We start from the raw sequence: 22173 nt of genomic DNA on the forward strand, positions 1-22173 counted from the left end.
CTGATGACTCCTCGGATTCTACACTGGACACTGGCAGCCTCTCTTCTCCAAGTAGTGCAGATTTTGTTAAATGGCCTGACCACTTCCCGATTCCAAAGTTTTCACATGATGTGGAGCTGCAACTGAAAGAAGCTAATTGTAGATATGCTAAGGATGGATCTGTGATGGTGATTTCTAAAACTTTGAAGACTAATATCCTTGACACACTTGCAGACTGTATGTCAAAGATTAGTGCTTATCCTGACAGGCAACACTATGAAAATGTGGCCAAAACACTGGTGGAAAGGCATCCCTGTCTGCGAGACCCAGGGTCACAAAAGGGATGGTACTCATGGTTTCACAGTCTGAAATTTAAAATGGGAAACTACAGGCAAAAATTAAGTTCAGCAGGATGCCCTGAAGTGGTCATAAACAAACGAAAATCTGGAAGTTCAAAAGGGGAAACTGTCAAAAAGTCAAAGAAGGGCGAGGTGAACTACTGTCCTGATCCACCTGAAGGACAGAGTCCTGAAAACATGGAGGTGAAGCGCAAGATAATGGAGGCTGAAATGCAGATGAAAGACCCAAATCATCAGCTGCTTGAGGATTTGATGGTTGCTACATTTTCTCAGCGTAGGAAAGACATTGTAGGAGACCAACCACACATCACAGAGCTCATCTCCCGATGGCCTGCTCTGTTCCATGAGAGACAGGTAATCGCACAGTTGAATTAGTTCCACCAAGAGATTTAGTGATTTAATACTGAGTTAACTGTGTCCTGACTAGTTTTATATTCTATCACCTCAGATTAGGGCAGAATTTACAAGAATCGTCACTACAGACCTTCTGCAATCCTTTCTTGATGGACTTGATGGCCTGGTTCTGAGACTGCTGGAGGTCTACAAAGCAGCAACCAAATCTGAAAAGAAGCAGCCACTCAAAGACATTTTGGACTGCCTTGCAAAAGATGTGAGCAGAACTGAAGATGGCTAGAAAACTAGGCATAATTTGTTATTTTTGTTAAAATATATTCGTCTTACTGCATGTCTCATCTCTTGCAGGACACGAATGAAAGGAGAAGGGTTGCTGCTCTGCTTGGTTTGCCACGCTACATATCTGGGGAAGATCCATCAACTGTCATCAGGATGTGTGATGTAAGACTAAGACATGTTATTACAAAGACTATTTACATATTTACCTATTTCTCTTTCTTGCTGTAATTTCTTAAAAATCTTTTTGTAGTATTTGTGTTTGCAAAAACTTATTTTTAGTCCTTAAGAGACACTACTTCCTGTTTACTACAGTCATGCATAACATCAAATTCTGATGTAATTACTTCGTCTATCCTGATTGATTTTGCTCAAAGCCAGTTGATGGAAACATGCCTGATTTGCATTTTCTTTCATTTCTTTTGACATTTGAAGAATTTGATGATTTAAAAAATGCATTAAAATGGAAACATTTCTAGTGTCCTACATTTTTAGAATAATTTCAGCGCTTCACAATGGTGGTTCTTAATCTGCCATACAATGTGCTCATGTGCATGAAAATACAAGTTCTGTGGATGAAAAAAGTTTGTCAAAAAGGAGGACTACCTGATGACAAAGTAAAGTGCTGAAAATATGTTGAATATGCACACATAAACTGGCTTTTTTCAGGTGGGACTTATTTTCAATGTCTAAGCTTCTTGATGTTGGCCTCATCCACAACAGTGGCCTGTTTCATTGCCATTATGCTCTATGCTTTGTCAAACTGGGAGTGTGTGTCAGGTTATTCTCTGACTAAACAGAAGTGCATCATACAACCCCACAAGTGTCAAAACATGCGGATTGTTAAACTTCACAATAGCATAAAAACTTGCAGTTTAAAAATAACTGAGTATTTGCATTCTTTACTTGCACACAAATGTCATTATTTCTTTTCTATTTTTAAGGCTCATGCTGATATTCTGGATGATGCCATGAAGGGGATGCAGGTTGGTCTCCTGATTGCCTGTGAAGGTAGTGAACTGGGGGCCATCCCACACGAGGTCTTCGACGTGGCAGTTGTGGTGGAGGAGACCATTGTGCTTCACAACATTAAAGATGTGACACTTGGCTTTGCTATGCTTATGGGTGTCATCTACTGTATCAATCTCAAGTATCCAAATGACATGAAGTATTCGTTTGAGTTTCTTCAGAGAGTGGTGATGAAGATCAGACCAGACCAGGCCTCAGCTCGAGTACATGGTTTGAGAAACAAAATCTTGAGGTACAAACTGTAACATTTGGTATGTTTACAGTTTTGTTTTCTTAAATAAGAGTTCCTGTAAGAATTTGTTCAGTTTGTTCTATGCACTAAATGTTACAAAGGGTAAAAACAAAATTTTTACAATAAAACATTAGGTAAAGTTCTTAATTGGTGCTTTTAAGTGCATTTATTTGAGATGTATATAAAAAAATATATTTCTGTTATTTGTCAAAAGATTAATTTCTGTTTTGGTCCTTCAATAAATGTCAACACTTCTGATTGTCTTGAACAAATGTTTTCTTTTACACTTGATTTAAGGCTTGTCTCTTTTTTTGATAGAGAAAGATAAAAATAAATGTATAATATTTGAAATGGAACCGCATTTTGTGTAATTATTTTTAGGAAACTGGTGAACTTGGCATTGTTAGTGGAGAAGGTGAGCAATATTTGGAAATGTTAGTTTACTTAAATTGCAATTTGAAGTTCAGTAGCTGCCTTAAACTCTTGAGTTAAATTAACTCAAAAAGGGAATTGGTATGAATACAGTTAGTCAGTTTAACTTTAAAATGAGAGTTGAAAGTATATATAATTGCTTGCTACTTTAACAAAATAAAGCAAGTTTTTTTGAATGGTTAATGTAACTTTGCAAGTTGTTTAAACTCGGAGTATGAAGTTCATACAACTAGTATTCATTAGTTAGACAAATGGTATAACTTAATTATTTGAGTTCAAATAGAATATGATTGTAATTTTACTTGACAAGAGTACTCAATTTTTTGAGAATGAATAATGTTCTATAGTTAGTCATTTCAACTTATGGTATCATATTTAATCAATGACTTATCAGCAATTGGTCTGGTTTTCTAGCTTGCCATCCTAAGTTGGAAAAAAACATTATTTCAAGTTGTGTTAACTTGTGTTTTTAAGGCAGCTGTTGAACTCAAGTTTTTAAGTTTAACCACCCTAATTATTTTTACAGTGTTGGAACAGTACCATAAAAGTCTCTCATTGGCAGGTTGGAACATGTAAGCTCACTGAAGTGGTGCTTTAAGACATTAAAAACAGCATTAATTAACCCAGCACCACACAGTTCAGGACGGCACCGTAGAGAGACCTTCACCACATCACGGGCTTTGCCTGTTAATCTTGACATTAGCAGCCCATATTGTTCTTCAGGCGTCCCACAGTTAGCCCGAGACAGGTAACACCTCATCAGATCTTCCCATTCTTGGATGGAAAATGTGTCACTATTGTCACCCCTGAAGAATGGAGGGGCTTTGGCTTCAGACTGCACCACAACCTTCACATGGGGAGACTCCGGTAGAGTAGGAGATGCATTATTAGCAGGGTACTCCTGGGAGTGGCTGGCCTGTTGCACGGTGCACATTTTAGCTGTAATATTATCTCCAATTTGTTTTGCCAGGTCAGATATTAAACCACTGAGTACCTCATGTGAAACATGTGTAGGCTGTGAATTAACAAAAGGAACTGGTGTGGAGTTTGCAACAGGCACAAACTGTGGATTTATCACAGACTGGTCAACTGTGCATTCATTGTGACCAGGCACCACAGGCCTACCTCTCCCAAAACACGGTGAACACGGTGGATTGTTTGCTGAACCAAAACTCACACCACTGCCTACATATTCAAGTTCCGGCAGATTTGCATGAGACATGTCTGTGAATTGCAACAAAGCATACAATTAAAAGAAAAATAATAACAACAATGACTTAAAAATATATATATAGAAAAAAAAAAATCACACACCCAGAGCAAATACAGAAAAAAAAAAACAAAAAAAACACAGCTTTTAATGGAAAACTTATTTTGTTGTTGTTGGTGTTGAGCGTCTAGCGCAAAAAAACATAGTAATATTAAACCTGAAAGACCGCACTCAGGGCAAAGCGGCTCTAGTGGCGCAGCTCGGGATCACGAGACAGCCAGAGACCGTCACAGCTCCGCTGGACTGGGGTTCGCTACGGTGGCCGACAGGTGCAAATGCGCAGCAAAAGAGAAAACATGCAAACAAAAAAAAAAACACGTGCACAAATTAAATGCGGCAAGCAAAAAGCGAATGAAATGCAGCAAACAAAAAGAGAGACGCAAACAAAAAAGAAGACACCCCCGAATGAAATGCAGCAAACAAAAAGTGAGACGCAAACAAAAAAGAAGACACCCCCGAATGAAATGCAGCAAACAAAAAGTGTTGAAAACGGAAGTGCTCCAGACCACTAGGGGGAGTCAAAGAAAATAGTATTCATTTCTATGGGACCAGATGCAAGATTCAGAGAAAGAAATTTGAAAGAAAGTAAAGGTACGTATTACTATATTTCTTTTCAGATACGCCGTCTTTTATAATATTATAGAATAACAGAATAATTTATGGGTAGTGTCATGGTATGAGGGAAGACAGGAGAAGCTATCCGGTTGAAAAGCGGTGCTCTTTATTGTTGCTTCTAACATCAGGTAACAACATGAACTACTTCTTATTCGAACTCGTTTCTGTGTCCTTTCCTAGGGCTCCCCCAGTGGTCAGGAAGTGTAACTACCGTTACTCTAAATGTACAACAGAAACTAATCTCGCGACATCTCCCTTCTTTTAAAGTTAAAGATTGCAAGATCGCAAAATCTGCAAGTTATTTCAATGTCTTAAAGGATAGTAAATAGTACATTCTCTAATACAATTAATTACTCCAATTAACTCAATCTTTAACTGTCACATTTCTTTCAACAAAGGCTTCTTGTTTTCAGAACTTTTTTTTTCCATAACAGCCTTAACAAATTCCATACAAAACAATACAGGACATCACAGGGGTAGACTGCCCTCAGCCCTGATAGGGATTATTATGCCCTTTTAAACCTTCTAGTCTCTGAATCTCAGAGGCAGCTTTATTTCGCGTCCCCTGGAAGTTGTCCTCACAGGAGTAGATGGTGGGAAGGAAGATTCTGAAGGAGGGCTCGCTACTGGCTGATTTGATGGCTGTTCAGATGAAATGGCCACCTCTGTAGCTGGGGATCTGCAGTTCTGTTGTGGCACTGCAGACTCAGCCAAATGCTGTGCTACAGGAATATCGGTCGCAGGAACCTCCTGAAGGTGACGTCTGTTGTGACGGGTCACGCTCCCGTTGGCCATTTCTACAAGATAGGATCTTGGCTCTTTGGACTTGCTGATGACTTTGGCAGGCGTTGTCCACCCTTTTTCCCCATCAAGTTTCACTCTCACATTTTGACCAGGGAGAAGGTCGGGAAGAGGGCGAGCTGAATATCTGCGGTTGTAGAAGGATCTGTAAGAATCTTTAGCCTTGGCATCCTTTAAGTAAACTAGGACTGGGTTGACTGCGCTTGGCATCAATGTTTTTTCCAGGACAGGAACAGTGGTGCGGATCTGTCGGCCAGTCATAAGCTGCGCTGGACTGAAACCTGTTGCTGCTACCGGTGTGGAGCGGTAACTCATAAGGGCTAAGCAGGGGTCAGGTTGTTTAAGCACGTGCTTAGCGGTCTGAACAGCCCTTTCTGCAGCTCCGTTAGATTGCGGGTAATGGGGGCTTGAGGTTATGTGAGTGAACCCATACCTCTGCTTGAATTCTTGGAACTCTGTCGACGTAAACTGTGTCCCATTGTCGCTGACAAGTTCTAGTGGGATGCCCCATCTCACAAACATGTGTTTGAGCTTGTTGATAACTTGAGTGCTGGAAGCGGTGGTGAGGGAAGCGATTTCAATGTCCCTGGAAAAATAATCAACAGCAACAAGATACGTCTTACCCTCAAGCACAAACAGGTCGACTCCAATTCTCTGCCATGGACCACTGGGCAGGGAAGTTGTCATCAGTGGTTCATGTCTCTGTGTAGGTTTGTGCTCTCTGCAAAAATCGCAGAACTTCACCTTGCTTGTAATCTGTGCACCAATCTTCGGCCACCACACTGTCAACTTCGCACGCTCACGACACTTGGTGAGGCCTTGGTGGCCTTCATGTAGTTGGTCTAAAACACCAGCTCGGAGTGCTGTTGGAACTACAATGCGGTCGTGATAAAGGACCAGCCCATCTAACTCTGATAGGTGACTTCTGACTGCATAGTATCTGTGCAGTAGTGAGCTCTCTGCCATATAGCGAGGCCACCCTTTTCTGATAAACATGATTACTTTTTGAAGTTCAGCATCAGTTCGTGTAGTCTGGCGGAGTTCCTCCAGCTTTGGTGACCTGATTGGCTTGCTAGCCACCATAGTGTTGACGTATGCCTTTACTTGTGTTTCAGTTTCTGGAGTAGAACTGTCTTCCAACGGATGTCTGGAGAGTGTGTCAGCGACTACGAGCTGTTTACCGGGAACATGTTCAGCAGTGACATTGAACCTCATAAGACGCAAGTAGTCTCTGGCATCTTAGTGGTGTTTTGTCAAGATCATAAGAGTTGATCAGTGGTACCAGTGACTTATGATCGGTTTGTAACCGGACGTGGCCCATCCCTTGTATGTAGCGAGCAAAACGTTCACAGGCCCAGACTGACGCCAGACACTCTTTTTCAATTTGTGAATACCTCTTCTCTGTATCCGTAAGTGTGCGCGAGCAAAAGGCAACAGGACGCAACTCCCCCTCATGGTCTTGTAACAGAGCAGCACCAAGGCCATAACTGCTGGCATCGGCGCTAACCACTGTCAGTTTGTTGGCGTCGTAGTAGCAAAGGGCTGGCGCAGCTATGAGCATTGCTTTGGCCTTGTTGAATGCTCGCTCCTGGGGTTCATCCCAAACCCATGCAGTCTCTTTCTTGAGCAGATTAGTCAGTGGGTACAGCACTGTAGACAGACCTGGCAGGAATTTCCCCACATAGTTCACCAGCCCAAGCACCTGTCTCAGCTGCTCCACATTTGAAGGACAAGGCATTCTAGCAATAGCATCCACTTTGCTCTCATCAGGCTTTACACCGTCAGCACTAATGATGTGTCCGAAGAACTGCAGTTCAGTTTTCCCAAAGTGACACTTGGCCCTGTTCAACTTAAGACCGGACGCCTTGATCGTCCGCAAAACTGCATCGAGTCGGCGGTCATGTTGCTCTTTGGTAGATCCATAAACCAGAATATCGTCCATCACGACCACAGTCCCTTCCAGGTTTTTAAGTAGATTACTCATCAGTCGCTGGAAAATCTCAGGAGCAGATGTAATCCCAAATGGTAAGCGTTTGAAGCAAAACCGGCCCATTGGGGTAATGAATGTGGTCAGTCTTTGGCAGCTGGGGTCCAATGGAATTTGCCAAAACCCACTAGAGGCATCCAGAGTGGAGAAAATCTTGGCTCCCGCCAGTTTAGGTGTTATGTCATCTAATGTAGGTAAAATGTAGCGTTCCCGCTTAACGCCCTTGTTCAATCGTTTTAAATCTACACACACCCTAACTTCGTCCTTGTTGCGTTTTGGAACAGGCACCATTGGGGCACACCAATCTGTTGGTTCGGTGACCTCCTCAATGATCCCAAGATTTAGCATCCGCTTTAGTTCTTTCTCCACCTTTGGAAGGAGGGGAAAAGGGACTCGGCGTGGCGTACTGACGCTGTATGGAATTGCCTCTTCCGCCAGCTCAATTTGAACTGCCGCACAGTTCAGTATTCCTATTTCCCCGAACACGTCACTGGATAACAAATAGTCACCACTGATGGCATTGACTCGTTTGACCAGTCCCATTTGCTTTGCCACTGCTCTGCCTAATAGGTTACTGTCCTTTAATAACCGTAATCCAGTACTGGTATTTCTGACCGTTGTGTGTGGTGGTAGCGAGGAACGTGCCCACGCATCTGACTTTTCCACCTGGACTGTACACTGTTGATCTGGATTTATGCAGTTTTGGTTTTTTCTGCAGATTATTGAAAGTTGCGTCTGTCATGACTGTGGTATCAGCACCAGTGTCGATTTTAAAATTCACTGGGCTACCATTCACCAGCAGCTCTGTCCCAGTCGATGTCTGAGTCTGACTCCTCGATGACATTTGACTTTGCTGCTGCCCTAAGGAACAGTTCACCAATAAAGAATGAATCCTCATCCGAACATGTAGCAGTTTCAGCTCTGACTTGTTTTAGCATTTTAGTTTTACACACAGCCTCAAAATGTCCCATTTTGTTACACTTTCTGCATTTTTTATTTCGGGCAGGACAGTTTTCTTTTCTGTCGTGCATCCTATCGCATCTCTGACAGTTCTGTCTATTCTCGCTGTACGTCTGTGCTTGTTTCTGCCGTGGTTTCACGAAGCTCCTCCTTGTGCTGCTAAACTGTTTCTGTCTCACCTCATTCACTGTAGTTTCCACGCGCTCCGCACTTTGCTGTTTCACTTGTTCACTCTGACGTGCTAGCTGGATGGCTCTCTCCAGAGTCAGGTCCGCTTCTAGTTGAAGTCTTTGAGAAACCTCTTTATCCATTATTCCAATAACGATCCGGTCCCGAATCTGCTCGTCTTTCCCCACGCCGAACTCGCAGTGCTGCGCGAGCTCATATAAGCTCCGCACAAAAGCTTCAACTGTCTCACCGGCCCTCTGGCTCCGTTTGTGAAAACAGGCGCGGTCATGGATGACGTTTCTTTTCGGAACAAAGTGTTCGTCAAACTTCTGCATCACTAGGGCGAACTCATACTCTGGATGTGGCATATCCTCCGTTGCAGCAGGAAACACGAAAGAGCCGTAAATAGGTTCGGCATCCCTCCCCATGGAGTACAGGAGCGAATTTACCTGCACCTCGCTGCTCTCCCTGTCGAGTTTCGACGCAACTCTGAAGCGGGAGAATCTCTGCCGCCATGTCAGCCACTCCGCAGGCTGCGTAAAGTCAAACGGCTCCGGAGGTCCAAACTTTGCCATTGTGCTCTCTCTGTAGGCGTTTAAGTCCTTAATTCTGACACCATGTCATGGTATGAGGGAAGACAGGAGAAGCTATCCGGTTGAAAAGCGGTGCTCTTTATTGTTGCTTCTAACATCAGGTAACAACATGAACTACTTCTTATTCGAACTCGTTTCTGTGTCCTTTCCTAGGGCTCCCCCAGTGGTCAGGAAGTGTAACTACCGTTACTCTAAATGTACAACAGAAACTAATCTCGCGACAGGTAGCGTGATAGACTTTGTGTCAGTCATACCGTTCTGGGCTCGGTCTCGTAGATGCTTGCCCGAATTAGCAAAGCAATTATGCTAATCATACCGCAAGAAAAAATAAATAAATTACACACTCGTATAATTAAATATCTTTTTTGAGAATGACTCATTTCAGCGTTTTAGTAGGCAATGTCTCCACTTTTAATGTATTTATTTCCTGACGTTAAAAAACAAATTTTCTTTCAGATGTACTGTACATTTTGTGGAACTGCCGCCATAAATCCTGCAGACTTTTGTTGTCAATGTGGCAGAAACATAAAATTTGTCCAAGATCATGCAAACAAAGCCCAAGATGAGAGGAACACTACCACTGCAACTCCCGATGTTCAACCAAGCACCAGCACAGGTAAATCGAAGCATGGGTTATTTATTTCAGCATGCTTAAGTGTTAGCATTTTAAACCATCTGTAGATGCAGGTACGATCATTGCAGTATTGATCGTACCTGCAATTAATAATTAATGCATTTAAATTATAACTAAAGTGCCAATCGTGTATTTTTTTATTACGAATTTCAGGTGTAGAGTGTTTCATGAACTTTAGAGCTATAAAAGAGAGGGAAAGAAAGAAATTTTTTACCAAGAAGCATCAGAACAAAACACAGAAGGGAAATAAACTGAAGGTATGCCTTTAATTTAGTGCAAACACAAACTGGAAATTACATACTTCATCAAATAATTTAATTTGATTGATTAAATTTTGTCTCTCCCCAGATTAATGTTGGGCTTATGAGGATGCAGGGAGATTCCCTTAAGACAGTGAGAGGGAAGTTACTTACAGTTGAGATTCACCCTGAGTGGGCATCGGAACAAGTGCTTGCTGCTGCTGTAAAGAAGCAAAAGGATTTCAATATAGACCTGAGAGATTGTGCCCATGTCTTGTTGTATCCTGATGCAAGGGAGGTTAAGAACATCCCAGGAACAGACATTCCTTTCACAGTGCAAAAGTACAAGGAGGCAATTGGAAAGCCTTACCAAAGAATTACGCTTTACATTTGCCCTGTTGAGGAATTTGCAAAAAGCTGTAAGTGCTTTTGATCTACATTCCAAATAGTTTGAAGATCAATTTTGCTATAGTCTCATAGTTAAAATGGCAAAATTTCCTCCTATATCCAGAATTCTGTGCATGATTAATTCTAGCTATGATGTCATATATTTTATCTAAGGAAGCCAAAGGATTTTCCTCTTTACAAAACCACCTCCCTTTTGTAAAGATTGATGTACAAACGTACATTTTATTAATTGCAAAATTTAGCCTTGCAAAAGAAAATTTATTATTTATAGTACACATTTATAGTATATTTCTTTTCACTGGTTGTTGAAATGATAGTAACCATTTTCCTTTGGTTAATATCAACGAACAAAACTGTGTGGTTCATAGTAATAGAAGACTTACTGTGTTCAAATAACTTTAATAACATAAACTTACCTAATTTTTAAAGTGCAATCAGTAATACTTTTATAACAAATTTATATCAGTAATGATTTCATAAATATTAATTTATGTTTTTGGTTATTGTTCTCTACCATAGATATCCAGTGCAGGTACATTGACTGAACTACACCAGTCAGTTGAAAGACATGCAAGCATCTTGCAAACTGCTGGCTGCTTGCAGTTCCCTGTGACTGTTGATGACAAATTGAAAATTGTAAAGGAGTTCATTGATTGGTACATCATTTACCGCAACCATTTCTCTATTCAAAGGTAATGTTTCTCTTCCTTAACTTAAAAAATAACTATGCTAATTTAGTTACTATTTTGTTGCAGTTAATACAAGCAAATGTACAATAGTGCAAGAATCAATCAATCAATCAACAGCACCCAGCAGCCAAATAAGTAGGAGCCTTATTGATTGGACGGCTTAGCTGGAGAAAATTAACGTTACTGTAGGTTAATTCACTGTGTACAGTGCATCAGCAATATTACCTATGCTAAATAAAAATAAGAAAAAAAGATTAGACATATTAATGTTCTTTGTGTTACTGAAAAATATCAGCTCTTTTGATAATAATTAAGGTGATTTCTGTTTCAAACTTTTTATAGATTCAAGGATGGCCTTTCAACACTGAACTTCCAGAATGCTTTGGAGCAGCATGCTTCCGTCTTCAGGCCATTTATGTGTGCAAGAGTGGAACAGCTGACATCCAAAATATTGGAGGAAATATTTGAGGTTCAGCTCAGTGAAAAGGGTAGCAGCAGACGACATGAGGAAACAAGAGTGCTAGGATTCTGGAGAGACTTTCTCCTTGACACAGAAGGTGGACTTTAAGATTTATTGCTATATTCTGGTGTTATTGTAATATCTGATACATAAACTCATTACTTCTTTTCTAGAACAAAAAACGGGTCTCTCTCTCCAGGACATCCTGATGTTTGCCACCGGCTTGAACACACTACCTCCATCTTCAATTCTGCCACCACCAAAACTGATCTTTCAGGCCACTTCTCGTTTTCCTGTCAGTAGCACCTGCTCCAACACTATCAAAATACCAATGTCCAAGACGTATCATCAGTTTAAAGAAGACATGGACTTTGGGATTCAAAACTCCCCTGGGTTTGGGCTTTATTAAGGTCAAATGCATAACAACAAAACAAAATGCTAACTATTTAACTTGTCAAACCTGTTCAGTTATGACACTGTTTAGTGTTTGTGTGCGACCTTCAAATTTGGATTCTTGTTTGTTTATAAGTCCGCCATGTTTTTCAGTTTGATATAGTTTTCGACACATGATTCCCAACTCTGTGGATGTGCTAGGCCACACTGTCTCTGGAGGTTCTCAAAATGTGCCTGAAGGTGTTCAACTCCACATTGAATGTTGTTAGTCTCTGTCACAAACTGTCCCAATTGCTCCTGGGAGACTGGGAAACCACAGTATGTTCCACCAAACCTAGGAATAGAAGAAGCACAGTAAACATTTAGTTATATTTACATTTCTTCACTAAACTGTTACTGCTGTGACTATTGTTGTAACCTGTCTAAATGATTAATTGTATTTAAATTTACATTTTAGAAATTGTCATCTGAAATTGTTAGAATAAAAAGTGACATACTGTTAACACATTGTTCATTATTTTTGTTTTGGCAAATTATTTTTTAGAGTTCCCAAAGAGGTTTTAAATTAACCAGATGTTGAAGACAAAAACAACAAAAAATTACCTGTGAGGTAGATGATACATCACATCTGGTTTACCAGATGGACAGCAAGATTGTTTAACAGGTCTTATGGTATGTTTATTCCACCTGTCCTTGCATTCATCAAGATCTCTCTGTAGCATATCCATGAAGACACACCGCACAAGGCATGTGTGGTCATGACTTCCATTGAAGAGATGTCTTTCCTTCAAATCGTTCATGAGATCCATCCAGAACTGAGATCTACAATAAACCAAAATTATAAGATAATTATATCAGCAGAAAGTAATAGGACTAGTTTCTATGTCATGAAAATATTTAAATATATGTTGACCTACAAAGTTAAATATAATGTAAGCAGACATCAACTGTTATACTTTAAATGTTGAGCTTCTGATTCATCCATTTCAAATGTTACGCTATAAAATTAAGTTGTATATAGCACAAAAACATAATAATATCTTTTTACTGCCCAACACCAGGGAAATTAAGTTGGCACAGTAAAAATGTTACACAATTCAAACAATTAAGTTCACACCAAAATAGAATCTGTGTAAAAACTGAGTAACATACGGTACAGTAAGGGCAAAAGTTCTGTGCTGTTATTAAAAGTAGCTTATAAATAGTCTACTCTACAAAACTATGTGCAGTTAGGCATGATAATTTTAAAAAATATAAAAAAAATAGAATAAAACCATATTTATTGAGATAAACAGCTGGGATATATATCTAAAAAAAAGTGTGGCTTGTTAAACCAAAAGTACTTCATGAATATGTGCGACATCAAACGCGTTGCTAATTCAAATCCAGTAGACCATATTAAACTTACTTATCCAAATCACTGTGCGTTGCTATTTTCTTTTGTAATTTAATTTAATCCCTATGTACGTCTTGGGGAGCGACCGCCCTTTACATGTGACAGTTATCTGCGGCGACAGAAACATAAACAATACTGGGAGGAGGGAGATGCGTATGTTGTTGCTGGGAAAACAGGAACTATTTTGATATGACTGACACAAAGTCTATCACGCTACCCTTAAATTATTCTGTTATTCTATAATATTATAAAAGACGGCGTATCTGAAAAGAAATATAGTAATACGTACCTTTACTTTCTTTCAAATTTCTTTCTCTGAATCTTGCATTTGGTCCCATAGAAATGAATACTATTTTCTTTGACTCCCCCTAGTGGTCTGGAGCACTTCCGTTTTCAACACTTTTTGTTTGCTGCATTTCATTCTGGGGTGTCTTCTTTTTTGTTTGCGTCTCTCTTTTTGTTTGCTGCATTTCATTCGGGGGTGTCTTCTTTTTTGTTTGCGTCTCTCTTTTTGTTTGCTGCATTTCATTCGCTTTTTGCTTGCCGCATTTAATTTGTGCGCGTGTTTTTTTTTTGTTTGCATGTTTTCTCTTTTGCTGCGCATTTGCACCTGTCGGCCACCGTAGTTCGCTGACTGCGGACTCGATCAGAGATGTCTCGGGTCGAACGGCACCAAGTGTGATCGGTGGACTTCTGCGTTGCGTGTTGATTGGATAAACCATAAAAACACCGAGTCTGGGTTTGGAGGCGGACTCCGTTTATTCAGCCTGTCAATCGGGAGATATTAGCATTAGCACGTAGCATGTGCTCCAGTTCTCCAACCCGATCTCTTCCCAGTGGAACGAGTAACAAAAGGGGCGTGCTAACATACCTGTCAATCGGGAGATATTAGCATTAGCACGTAGCATGTGCTTCAGTTCTCCAACCCGATCTATACAAAATAACAATGTTAGCATGCATCAAATCTTATAAATGCATAATAGCAACTCGAATGAAAATATTAAAACACCTAACATTAATACAGAAGGAAAAAAAAATAAACATTTGGACAATATAAATGAAAGGATTACAATAGATTATAAAACTTGCCTCTTCCCAGTGGAACGAGTAACAAAAGGGAAGAGGAAATGAACAACTTAACATTTATAATGGTGCTGGAGGACCCCAAACAAAAGAAGAAGAAAGTAGGGCGGAGCTGGAGGACCAAACCCCTCATAGCAGACACAGAGGAACACAAAGACAGACATAAGAGGACAAATAAATTAAAGAGAACATTTTGTGAAAATATACAACAATATAGACCCAGTTACACTAGCTAAGCTGTTAAATGCAAGCTCACCCTGAAGATCGACACTATCACCTTGTGGACAGATTCCACCACAGTGTTAAGATGGATACTTTCGGACTCATGTCGCTACAACGTATTTGTGGGCACCCGAGTGGCTGAGATTCAAGACCTCACAGATTTACAGTCTTGACGTTATGTAGATTCAGCCAGCAATCCAGCTGACGACATCACTCGGTGTAAGACCTTAAAGGAGTTGTCTGAGCTGAACAGATAGAACTAAGGGCCCTCTTTCTTACTTCAGGCCACAGACTACTGGCCTACTAATGCAGCAATCCCACTCAAAGAGGAATCCTCAGAACTACGGAAATCAGTCTTTTGTGGTGTAACTTTGACTACCACATTCCCAAACCCAGAATCTGAGACCTACAAAGACTGGCAGGAACTGCTTGAATCCATTGGACAGAACATACAAGCTGCAGCCGGGATGGATGTAAGTTTGAGTGCTGAAGACTATTGCAAAGCAGAGAGGCACATTATAACTAAGATACAACACGGCAGTTTCCCTGAGGAGATCTTAGATTGGGTAAAAACCAGTTGCTACCAACAGTAGATTGCGTGCCTTAGCACCTCAGTTGGATAAAGGAGGAGAAATCAGGGTAGGTGGTCGACTGAGACATGCGAAGGATCAGGAGCAGTACATCCCATTGTTCTAGATCCGAACCACCCATTCACCAGACTGCTGATACAGGACTACGATCGACGTTTATGCCATCCTGGTCCTGAGTGACTGTTTGCTGACATTCGTCGAAGCTTTTGGATACTGCAAGGTAGAGAAGCGGTTCAACTTCATCAGTCCAAATGCCCAGACTGCAGACGTTAGAAGGCCAAATCTACTAGTCCCCAAATGGCTGACTTACCAGCTGCCCATCTCCGCCTTTATAAGCCTGTTTTATACTCCACAGGGACAGACTGTTTCGGACCATTCCATGTCAAAATCGGACATGTAATGAGAAAAGATGGGGTATCATCTCTAAGTGTTTAACAACCAGGGGTGTCCACCTTGACATTCTTACCCACCTTGATGTTGACTTCTTCCTCATGGCCTTAAGGAGATTTATAGCCCGTCGGGGTACACCTTTGGAAATTCTCTCAGATAAGGGGACCAACTTCCGTGGGGCGGAACAAGAGCTACAAAAGGCCATAGCAAAGATGTCTCCTGACCTGCAGCAATCCCTTGCCAAGCAAAAAATTACTTTCAAGTTCAATCCCCCTGGTGGCCCTCATTTTGGTGAAGTGTGGAAAAGAGACATACGCTCTGTTAAAACTGCTTTGTATGCCACTGTTGGGGCCCAACCATTGCCAGAAGAGGTGCTCAGGAAAGTCTTTGTGGAAGTGGAGGGAATTTTGAATTCAAAGCGCTTTGGTTATGTATCCTCCAGCATTGCTGATCCTGACCCTGTAACACCAAATCATCTGTTGATGGGGTGGCCAGATGGGTCGCTGCCTCAGGTTGTGTACCCTGCAACTGAACTCCCCAGCAAACGCCCCTGGTGGCATTCACAGGCTTTGGCAGACCATTTCTGGTCCAGATTTATCAGGGAATACCTTCCCAATTTACAAGTCAGACGGAAATGGCAGACTACTCAAGCTGACCTGGTTGAGGATACTGTGGTCATACTCATGGATTCTCAACTTCCCAGAGCACTCTGGCCAGTTGGACGAGTGACCAAGGTGCATCCAAGTGGTTTTGGCCACATCAGGTTGGCAGATGTTCAAGTGAAGGACCGAGTCTACACCCGACCATTGACGAGGATGATTGTTCTTCCTGTGGTACCTGAAGAGTAAAACAGCCATGGTTAATCATCAGAGTTAATCATTGTCGCCTTTGTTTCAAAACAAATGTACTTTATACATTTGGGGGCGGCTGTTACAAAGGCTGCTGGTTGCTTTGGCCAACCTCCCCCTCTCCGTGGGAGAGGGGGAGGTTGGCCACCCAGTGGTGAGTTCTTCATGGCACTTTCAGCAGCTGCAGAAAACCGTATCTCTGAGGGTGGAGGCGTGCAACTGGTGCCTACGGTTTCGGATGGGGTTGATGTGCGTTCCTGACTTGTTGTAAGTGGTTTGTTGTTAAATATGTTAAGGTAGTTTATTTAGAAGTTCCGCCTGTGCTGTGTGATGATGTTGTGTTTGTCGGGCCGTTGTTGTTAGCATGCTGTACATAGTTAGCTTTTCACCTACATGTTGCGTAGTTATTTAAGTATTCTTGGTATATTGCTGTTTCATCTGCTCTTGTTGATGTCGGTACTTGTTTGATGTGCCTGTTTATTGTGACCTTTAAGTTACTTCACGTGGGTAAATCTCTTTAGCTATCGGTCATAGCATTTGATGAATATGTGGTCAGTTTGTGGCCAGCAGGTGTCACTTGTATTACATAAATGTGTGAGGTGAATTAATGTGGGCTTATTTCTGTCATGATTTAGACCACATCTTCAACTCCAAGCCTACCTTCTGCTGCACATCTGTACCACTGCTGTAACTACTCAATAAAGAGATTGTGAAGAAATCCCATCTTCAGTTTGTCCTGATCGACACACAGTGGCGAGTGTGAATATCCCACCAGCCTCAAGTTCAAATGTAGATCCTCATCTACAATTTGAGTTTATGTCAAATTTAGTCAAAGAGATTTGAATAGTTTATTAGACAAAAATAAATGATTTGAGTAAGAGTAACTTAAATTTGTCATGGTAAAGACACTTAATGAAAGTTTCAAAGCATCAGCTGTGGCTGGAGGCAATTGACTCTCTATTCAGCTTATGTATATTGCACCAATTTACAAAAAAGTATTGTCTCTAAGTACTTTAAAATAAAGTCAATTAAATCCAAACATACAGATTGAAAGTCAGTTTAATCTATGTTTTAATCTGATAGTAGTTATCAAATAATGCAGTCAAGTTCTGTTATTCATTCAGGTTAGCAAAGGTTGTCTAAGGAAACCTAGCAGATTGCATCATGTTACTGACTTGCAGCATCACGCCTCCTGGATGAGCAGTACACAAAATGAATGTGTGAATGCAGAGCATAAGTGATGGCCTAATGTTACAGACAACCTTCAACAAAGGAAACCATTCAGGTGGCTGAGACATGTAAAAAAGAGTCTGTACTTATTCAGTTAGAATAAGTAAAATTGACCTTTGGGAGGTCAATGTCATATTATGATGTTATTCCCTCATCCAAAGCATAAGTGGTGTGTTGCTTTGATTCTTTCATGCATGTGTAGTGGTATAGAAATATACATATTTCTACACAAATAGTTTCAAGGTAGGAAGTTCCAGTTGGGTAAAGTGGGCGTGGTATATAAGAAGCCGCTGCGTCCAGTCGGAGACAGGTCTTCCTCATGATCCCACTGTGTAGCCTGCGTCTCTTGGGTTCTGGCGGTAAAAAGGCAACATATTGCCAAGTGTGGGCCATGCTGCTCTGATTTCCTTGTGGTAGGTCTCCTCTCTCCCTGCACTGTTGTTATTTGTCAGAAAATCTAAATTTAAGTGTGATCGTAGGTAAAACGCTACTGCGCTGCTCTCCTCCTCTTCCTCGTTCAGCGAGTGTGTGTGTGCACGTTTGTGTGGATTGGCAGGTAAGGAATTAACGCTCATTGTAAGCTCCAGTTTGTTGCAGTTCTATTTGAAACGATAACTAATTAACTTTTATAAGTCTCCCCATATTTGGACCATTGCTGCTCTGTTGTCTCCCGGATTTCTGCACGTACTAATCAAAGTCGGACTGTGGTGGCGGCTACACGCCCTAATTAAGGTGGTGTTTGGAGTGCGGCATCGGCGCGCCCAGTTCGCCTCCTGCTGCGGCGTGGCCAGAGGGCCACACCTGGTGCTGATGATATTTTAACTTGCATTTTCTATGTTTTCTTTATTTTGTTTCCAGCCCTTTTTGGTTCTTTATATAACCGTTTGTTTATTTGGGCTGATACTGGTTTTCTTTTGTTGTATTAAGTTTATGGTTGTTGCATTTATTAATTGTCTTTTTCCGTTGGCAGTTGCTGAGGTCCGGTGGCGGTGTTGGTGTGGTGACGGTGTCTTCCTCTTCTGTGTGCCGTGATTCCTGAGTTTGGGTTGTCTCACTGCATCTGGTGCTTTAAAGGGTTTTTATTTGCTGTGTTTGTTGGATGCCGTCCCTATAGTGGCCCCTTCTGCCGGTAACCTCAGCTACTGTAGTTTCTTCTGTTTTCTTTAGTTTTTTTTGTTAGGAAGAACTGGTTTTAAAAAGAGTATTTTAAAAGAATTTAATAAACAGTTTTTGTACATTTGAAACTGTCTCGGATGTTTCCATGGATGCATGACCGAACCTGTGTGCCTTAAGAAGAAGGTAATATTCCCTGGGTGAAATTCCCAGGGTGGCGCTGTGGAGCAACTTATTTGGGTCCAGAAATTTAAATTACACAACATTCCTGATTTTAATCTAGTGCCGCCACACATGTTTAAGGAATAACAACCATTCTGGGGTGCTTAAATACTTGCTCTCACAAAGTTTCCACAGAGCTCCTCTTAGGAGCAGCTCACAACCTCCGCCCCCCCTTTCTCAATGCTACGCTACAGCTCCTTCCTAACAGCTAGTTAGCATGGCCACCAATGACAATGGACCAGTAGGTTTCCTGGAACAGTAAGCTTCGGTAAAAGCAAATTGAATACTGTACATGAGTTGTGATTGAAAGCGTTACGACCTTCCTCCTGGCTCTAATTGGTTGTTTCAGACTGAGCGGTGTATTCTGCAGATGACAGTAGGACCACAAGGGGGACGCAGAGGAGCTCAATTTGTTTTTCACAGATTATCTGTCTCATGTTATACTGTCAAGATATTGTGAAAATACATAAACAAATATTTAAAATTAAAAACATGTTTATAAAAGTTAGGTACTGCAGCTTTAAGCCCACATTCCTGTGTTGAAAATGTTTTTTTTTTAATTAATTTATTGCTCTGACGTAATCTTAGATGACATGTTTTACTTAGATGTAAGCAGAAAATCATCCAAATTAACTGAAATAATGGCTTTAAAGCATAAGGACGTTGGAATTAATCTATATATCATGTTTTGGTTTGTGAATTGATTTACTGAAATAAATGTATTACTAATTAGTAATAATTAGTAATACTAAATATTACTTTTCTCATTAATTAAGAATGACTACATAAAAGTAGACATTTTTTTATGACTACTTTTTCTGTCATAAAAAATTACCTGGCGAATTAGACACTAGCGGTATCTAATTCCATGGCGAGTGGAATTAGACAGAATTCTTTGGACCACAATATTACTGAATCCCTAGGTGCCGTTTGCATGAATGTTTTTTACTGAACACAAAGTGTGACATTGTGATGTCATTTGTCTCACAGTCTGTGCATGTGGCACACGTCAGCAAAAATCTGTTAACTGCTCTGGATATAGAGTCCATGTTCATCTGTCCATCTTTCTCCCTCGCACACACACACACCCTCCTACACACAGCATGTGGACATCAAAGCACATAGGAGCAAACGGCTTGTTTCCCAGTACTAAAGTACAGCTTATGTATTGATATCTGATTAACATTTATGTGTCTGAAGTGCACATATCTCCTTCCACCCTCCATTTGTAATACATCTCTCATCTCTGGCTCATAGTCTGGATTTCTGGAAGACTCCACCACAATGTGTGTCAGAAGAGAGAAAGGAAGCCCTTACCAAGAAAGTGGACGAATATTACATCGATGTCAATGTACTGTACATTGTGATTTATTTTTTTAACTCTATTGTAAGCAATACAGGTTTTAGTCCATAAATGATCCATTTAAATGGACTGTTAAACTGGCAGTATTCTCTATTTTCAGGCACATAGTCTCATTTTATAGCACAATCAAATACGTTTTCTGCAGTTGTTATAAAAATGCTATATATTTCAAATATGACTTAAGCGAAACTTGACTTCTTGGTTTGAACGTTAAGGTTGGCCTCTGTCTCTTTAAGAAGCTCATTCTGTTTCTTACCCTCCACCTTCAGAAGGAGGACTTCTCTGTGAGGCAGAGGCTTTGGTGGAGACTATAGCTCCAGGGAGGATCTTTGTGAGAGCATTTAGGCACCCAAATGGTTACCTTTGCGAGATTCAACATTTCCTCCAGCATGCAGGAAAAAAGGAATCAGGTACAGTGAGGAAAATAAGTATTTCAAAATCCTGCGACTTTGCAAGTTCTCCCATTTAGAAATCATGAAGGGGTCTGAAATTTCCATCGTAGGCACATGTCCACTGTGAGAGACATAATCTAACAAAATCTGGAAATCACAATGTATGATTTTTAAAAATAGTTTATTGGTGTGTTACTGCTGCAAATAAGTATTTGAACACCTACCAATCAGCAAAAATTCTGGCCCTCAAAGACCTGTTAGTCCTCCTCCAAAAAGTCCACCTCCACTCCACTTATTCTAAATTACAAGCACCTGTTTGAGGTTGTGCGTGAAGACCAATGAGCTGTCCAAAGACACCAGAAACAAAATTGTAGATCTCCACAAGGCTGGAAAAGGCAATGGGCCAATTGCCCAGCAGCTTGGTGAAAAAAGATCAACTGTTGGAACAATTATTATAAAATGGAAGAAGCTAAACTGGGATTCACAGTAGGGGTGGTGTTTTTGGAATGGTACTCATCATGGAGAGTGGAATTAAGACCAGAAAGTTCTATTTTGTTCTTATCTGACCACATAAATTTATCTCATGAGTCCTCTGGATCATCTAAATGGTCACGGGCAAACTTAAGGCAGGCCTGGACGTGTGCTGATTTAAGCAGGGGAACTTTCCATACCATGCATGATTTTAAACTATGACGTCTTAGTGTATTACCCACAGTAACCTTGGAAACAGTGGTGCCAGCTCTCTTCAGGTCATTGACTAGCTCCTCCCATTTAGATCTGAGTTAATTCCTCACCTCTTTGGAGGGAACGATTTCATTTGGACTTTTGTTGAAAAAACTTACAACATAACTGGCAGGAAATGAGAGCTGACAAGGAGTCTTATCAGAAGCTAGTTCTCCCTTACTAGAGGAGAATAAACTCATAGTTGCAAGTGCTCTCCCACTTACATCGTGACAAATATTAAAGAAAAACATTCATATACACAAAACACAATCAATCCAAATTTAGATTAAATTAACATTAAATACTTAAAATGAAATTTTCTATTACATGTGTTAAAATCTCAGCAGATCAGTAGGTTCTGAAGCAGTCACACCGGCCCTTCTACTGCTCAACTGAAGTCCGGCAAATAATCTCCTCACATCTAGATGCTATTTGTGCTAAAGGGGCAGTATTGTGTGTTTCCAGCCACATAATTTTATAGCACAATCAAGTAACTTTCTTTAACTTTCTCATTAAATCATCACCACTCCGCTTCATCCTCACCACCTACAACTACCACTCCAAGACAAAATTTAAGTCACTTTTACTCAAATCATTTATTTTTGTCTAATAAATAATTAAAATCTCTTTAACTAAATTCTACAGAAAGTCAACTCAAACATTTAAGTTGTTCCAAACTAAAATATCCAAAATGACATTATCACTCACATTGTACTTAAAATA

The 22173-nt window shown here is 40.6% G+C and overlaps 1 protein-coding gene and 3 long non-coding RNA genes across 5 annotated transcripts; 3 read left to right on the plus strand and 1 right to left on the minus strand.

Moving 5' to 3' along the window:
- Positions 1-515: 515 nt before the first annotated feature.
- On the plus strand, positions 516-2582 carry LOC116708016 (uncharacterized). Its single transcript, XM_032545768.1, has 4 exons — positions 516-692; positions 787-948; positions 1041-1133; positions 1913-2582. Exons 1-4 carry the CDS (start codon positions 516-518, stop codon positions 2240-2242), a joined length of 762 nt encoding a protein of 253 aa, XP_032401659.1. The 3' UTR covers positions 2243-2582.
- Positions 2583-9554: 6972 nt separating this feature from the next.
- Positions 9555-10367, plus strand: LOC116708218 (uncharacterized). The gene is made up of 3 exons (XR_004336627.1): positions 9555-9671; positions 9843-9946; positions 10038-10367. It is a non-coding gene; the product is annotated as an uncharacterized LOC116708218 (long non-coding RNA).
- A 316-nt stretch (positions 10368-10683) lies between these two features.
- Positions 10684-12125, plus strand: LOC116708217 (uncharacterized). The gene is made up of 3 exons (XR_004336626.1): positions 10684-11028; positions 11368-11582; positions 11659-12125. It is a non-coding gene; the product is annotated as an uncharacterized LOC116708217 (long non-coding RNA).
- On the minus strand, positions 11863-13610 carry LOC116708219 (uncharacterized). Of its 2 annotated transcripts, XR_004336629.1 has the most exons (3): positions 13564-13610; positions 12482-12700; positions 11863-12212 (listed from the first exon to the last, which is right to left on the minus strand). It is a non-coding gene; the product is annotated as an uncharacterized LOC116708219 (long non-coding RNA). The 2 variants fall into 2 exon arrangements; XR_004336628.1 differs by having other exon boundaries at positions 11863-12700.
- Between the last annotated feature and the right edge of the window lie 8563 nt (positions 13611-22173).

The sequence above is a fragment of the Xiphophorus hellerii genome, chromosome 18 (assembly GCF_003331165.1).
Source record: "Xiphophorus hellerii strain 12219 chromosome 18, Xiphophorus_hellerii-4.1, whole genome shotgun sequence".
NCBI lineage: Eukaryota > Metazoa > Chordata > Actinopteri > Cyprinodontiformes > Poeciliidae > Xiphophorus > Xiphophorus hellerii.

Coding starts and splice junctions, on each gene's coding strand:
- LOC116708016 (XM_032545768.1), top strand. CDS start 516: ATGGAGGTGAAGCGCAAGATAATGGAGGCTGAAATGCAGATGAAAGAC. Junction 949..1,040: donor TGGACTGCCTTGCAAAAGAT/GTGAGCAGAACT, acceptor CATCTCTTGCAG/GACACGAATGAAAGGAGAAG. Junction 1,134..1,912: donor CTGTCATCAGGATGTGTGAT/GTAAGACTAAGA, acceptor TCTATTTTTAAG/GCTCATGCTGATATTCTGGA.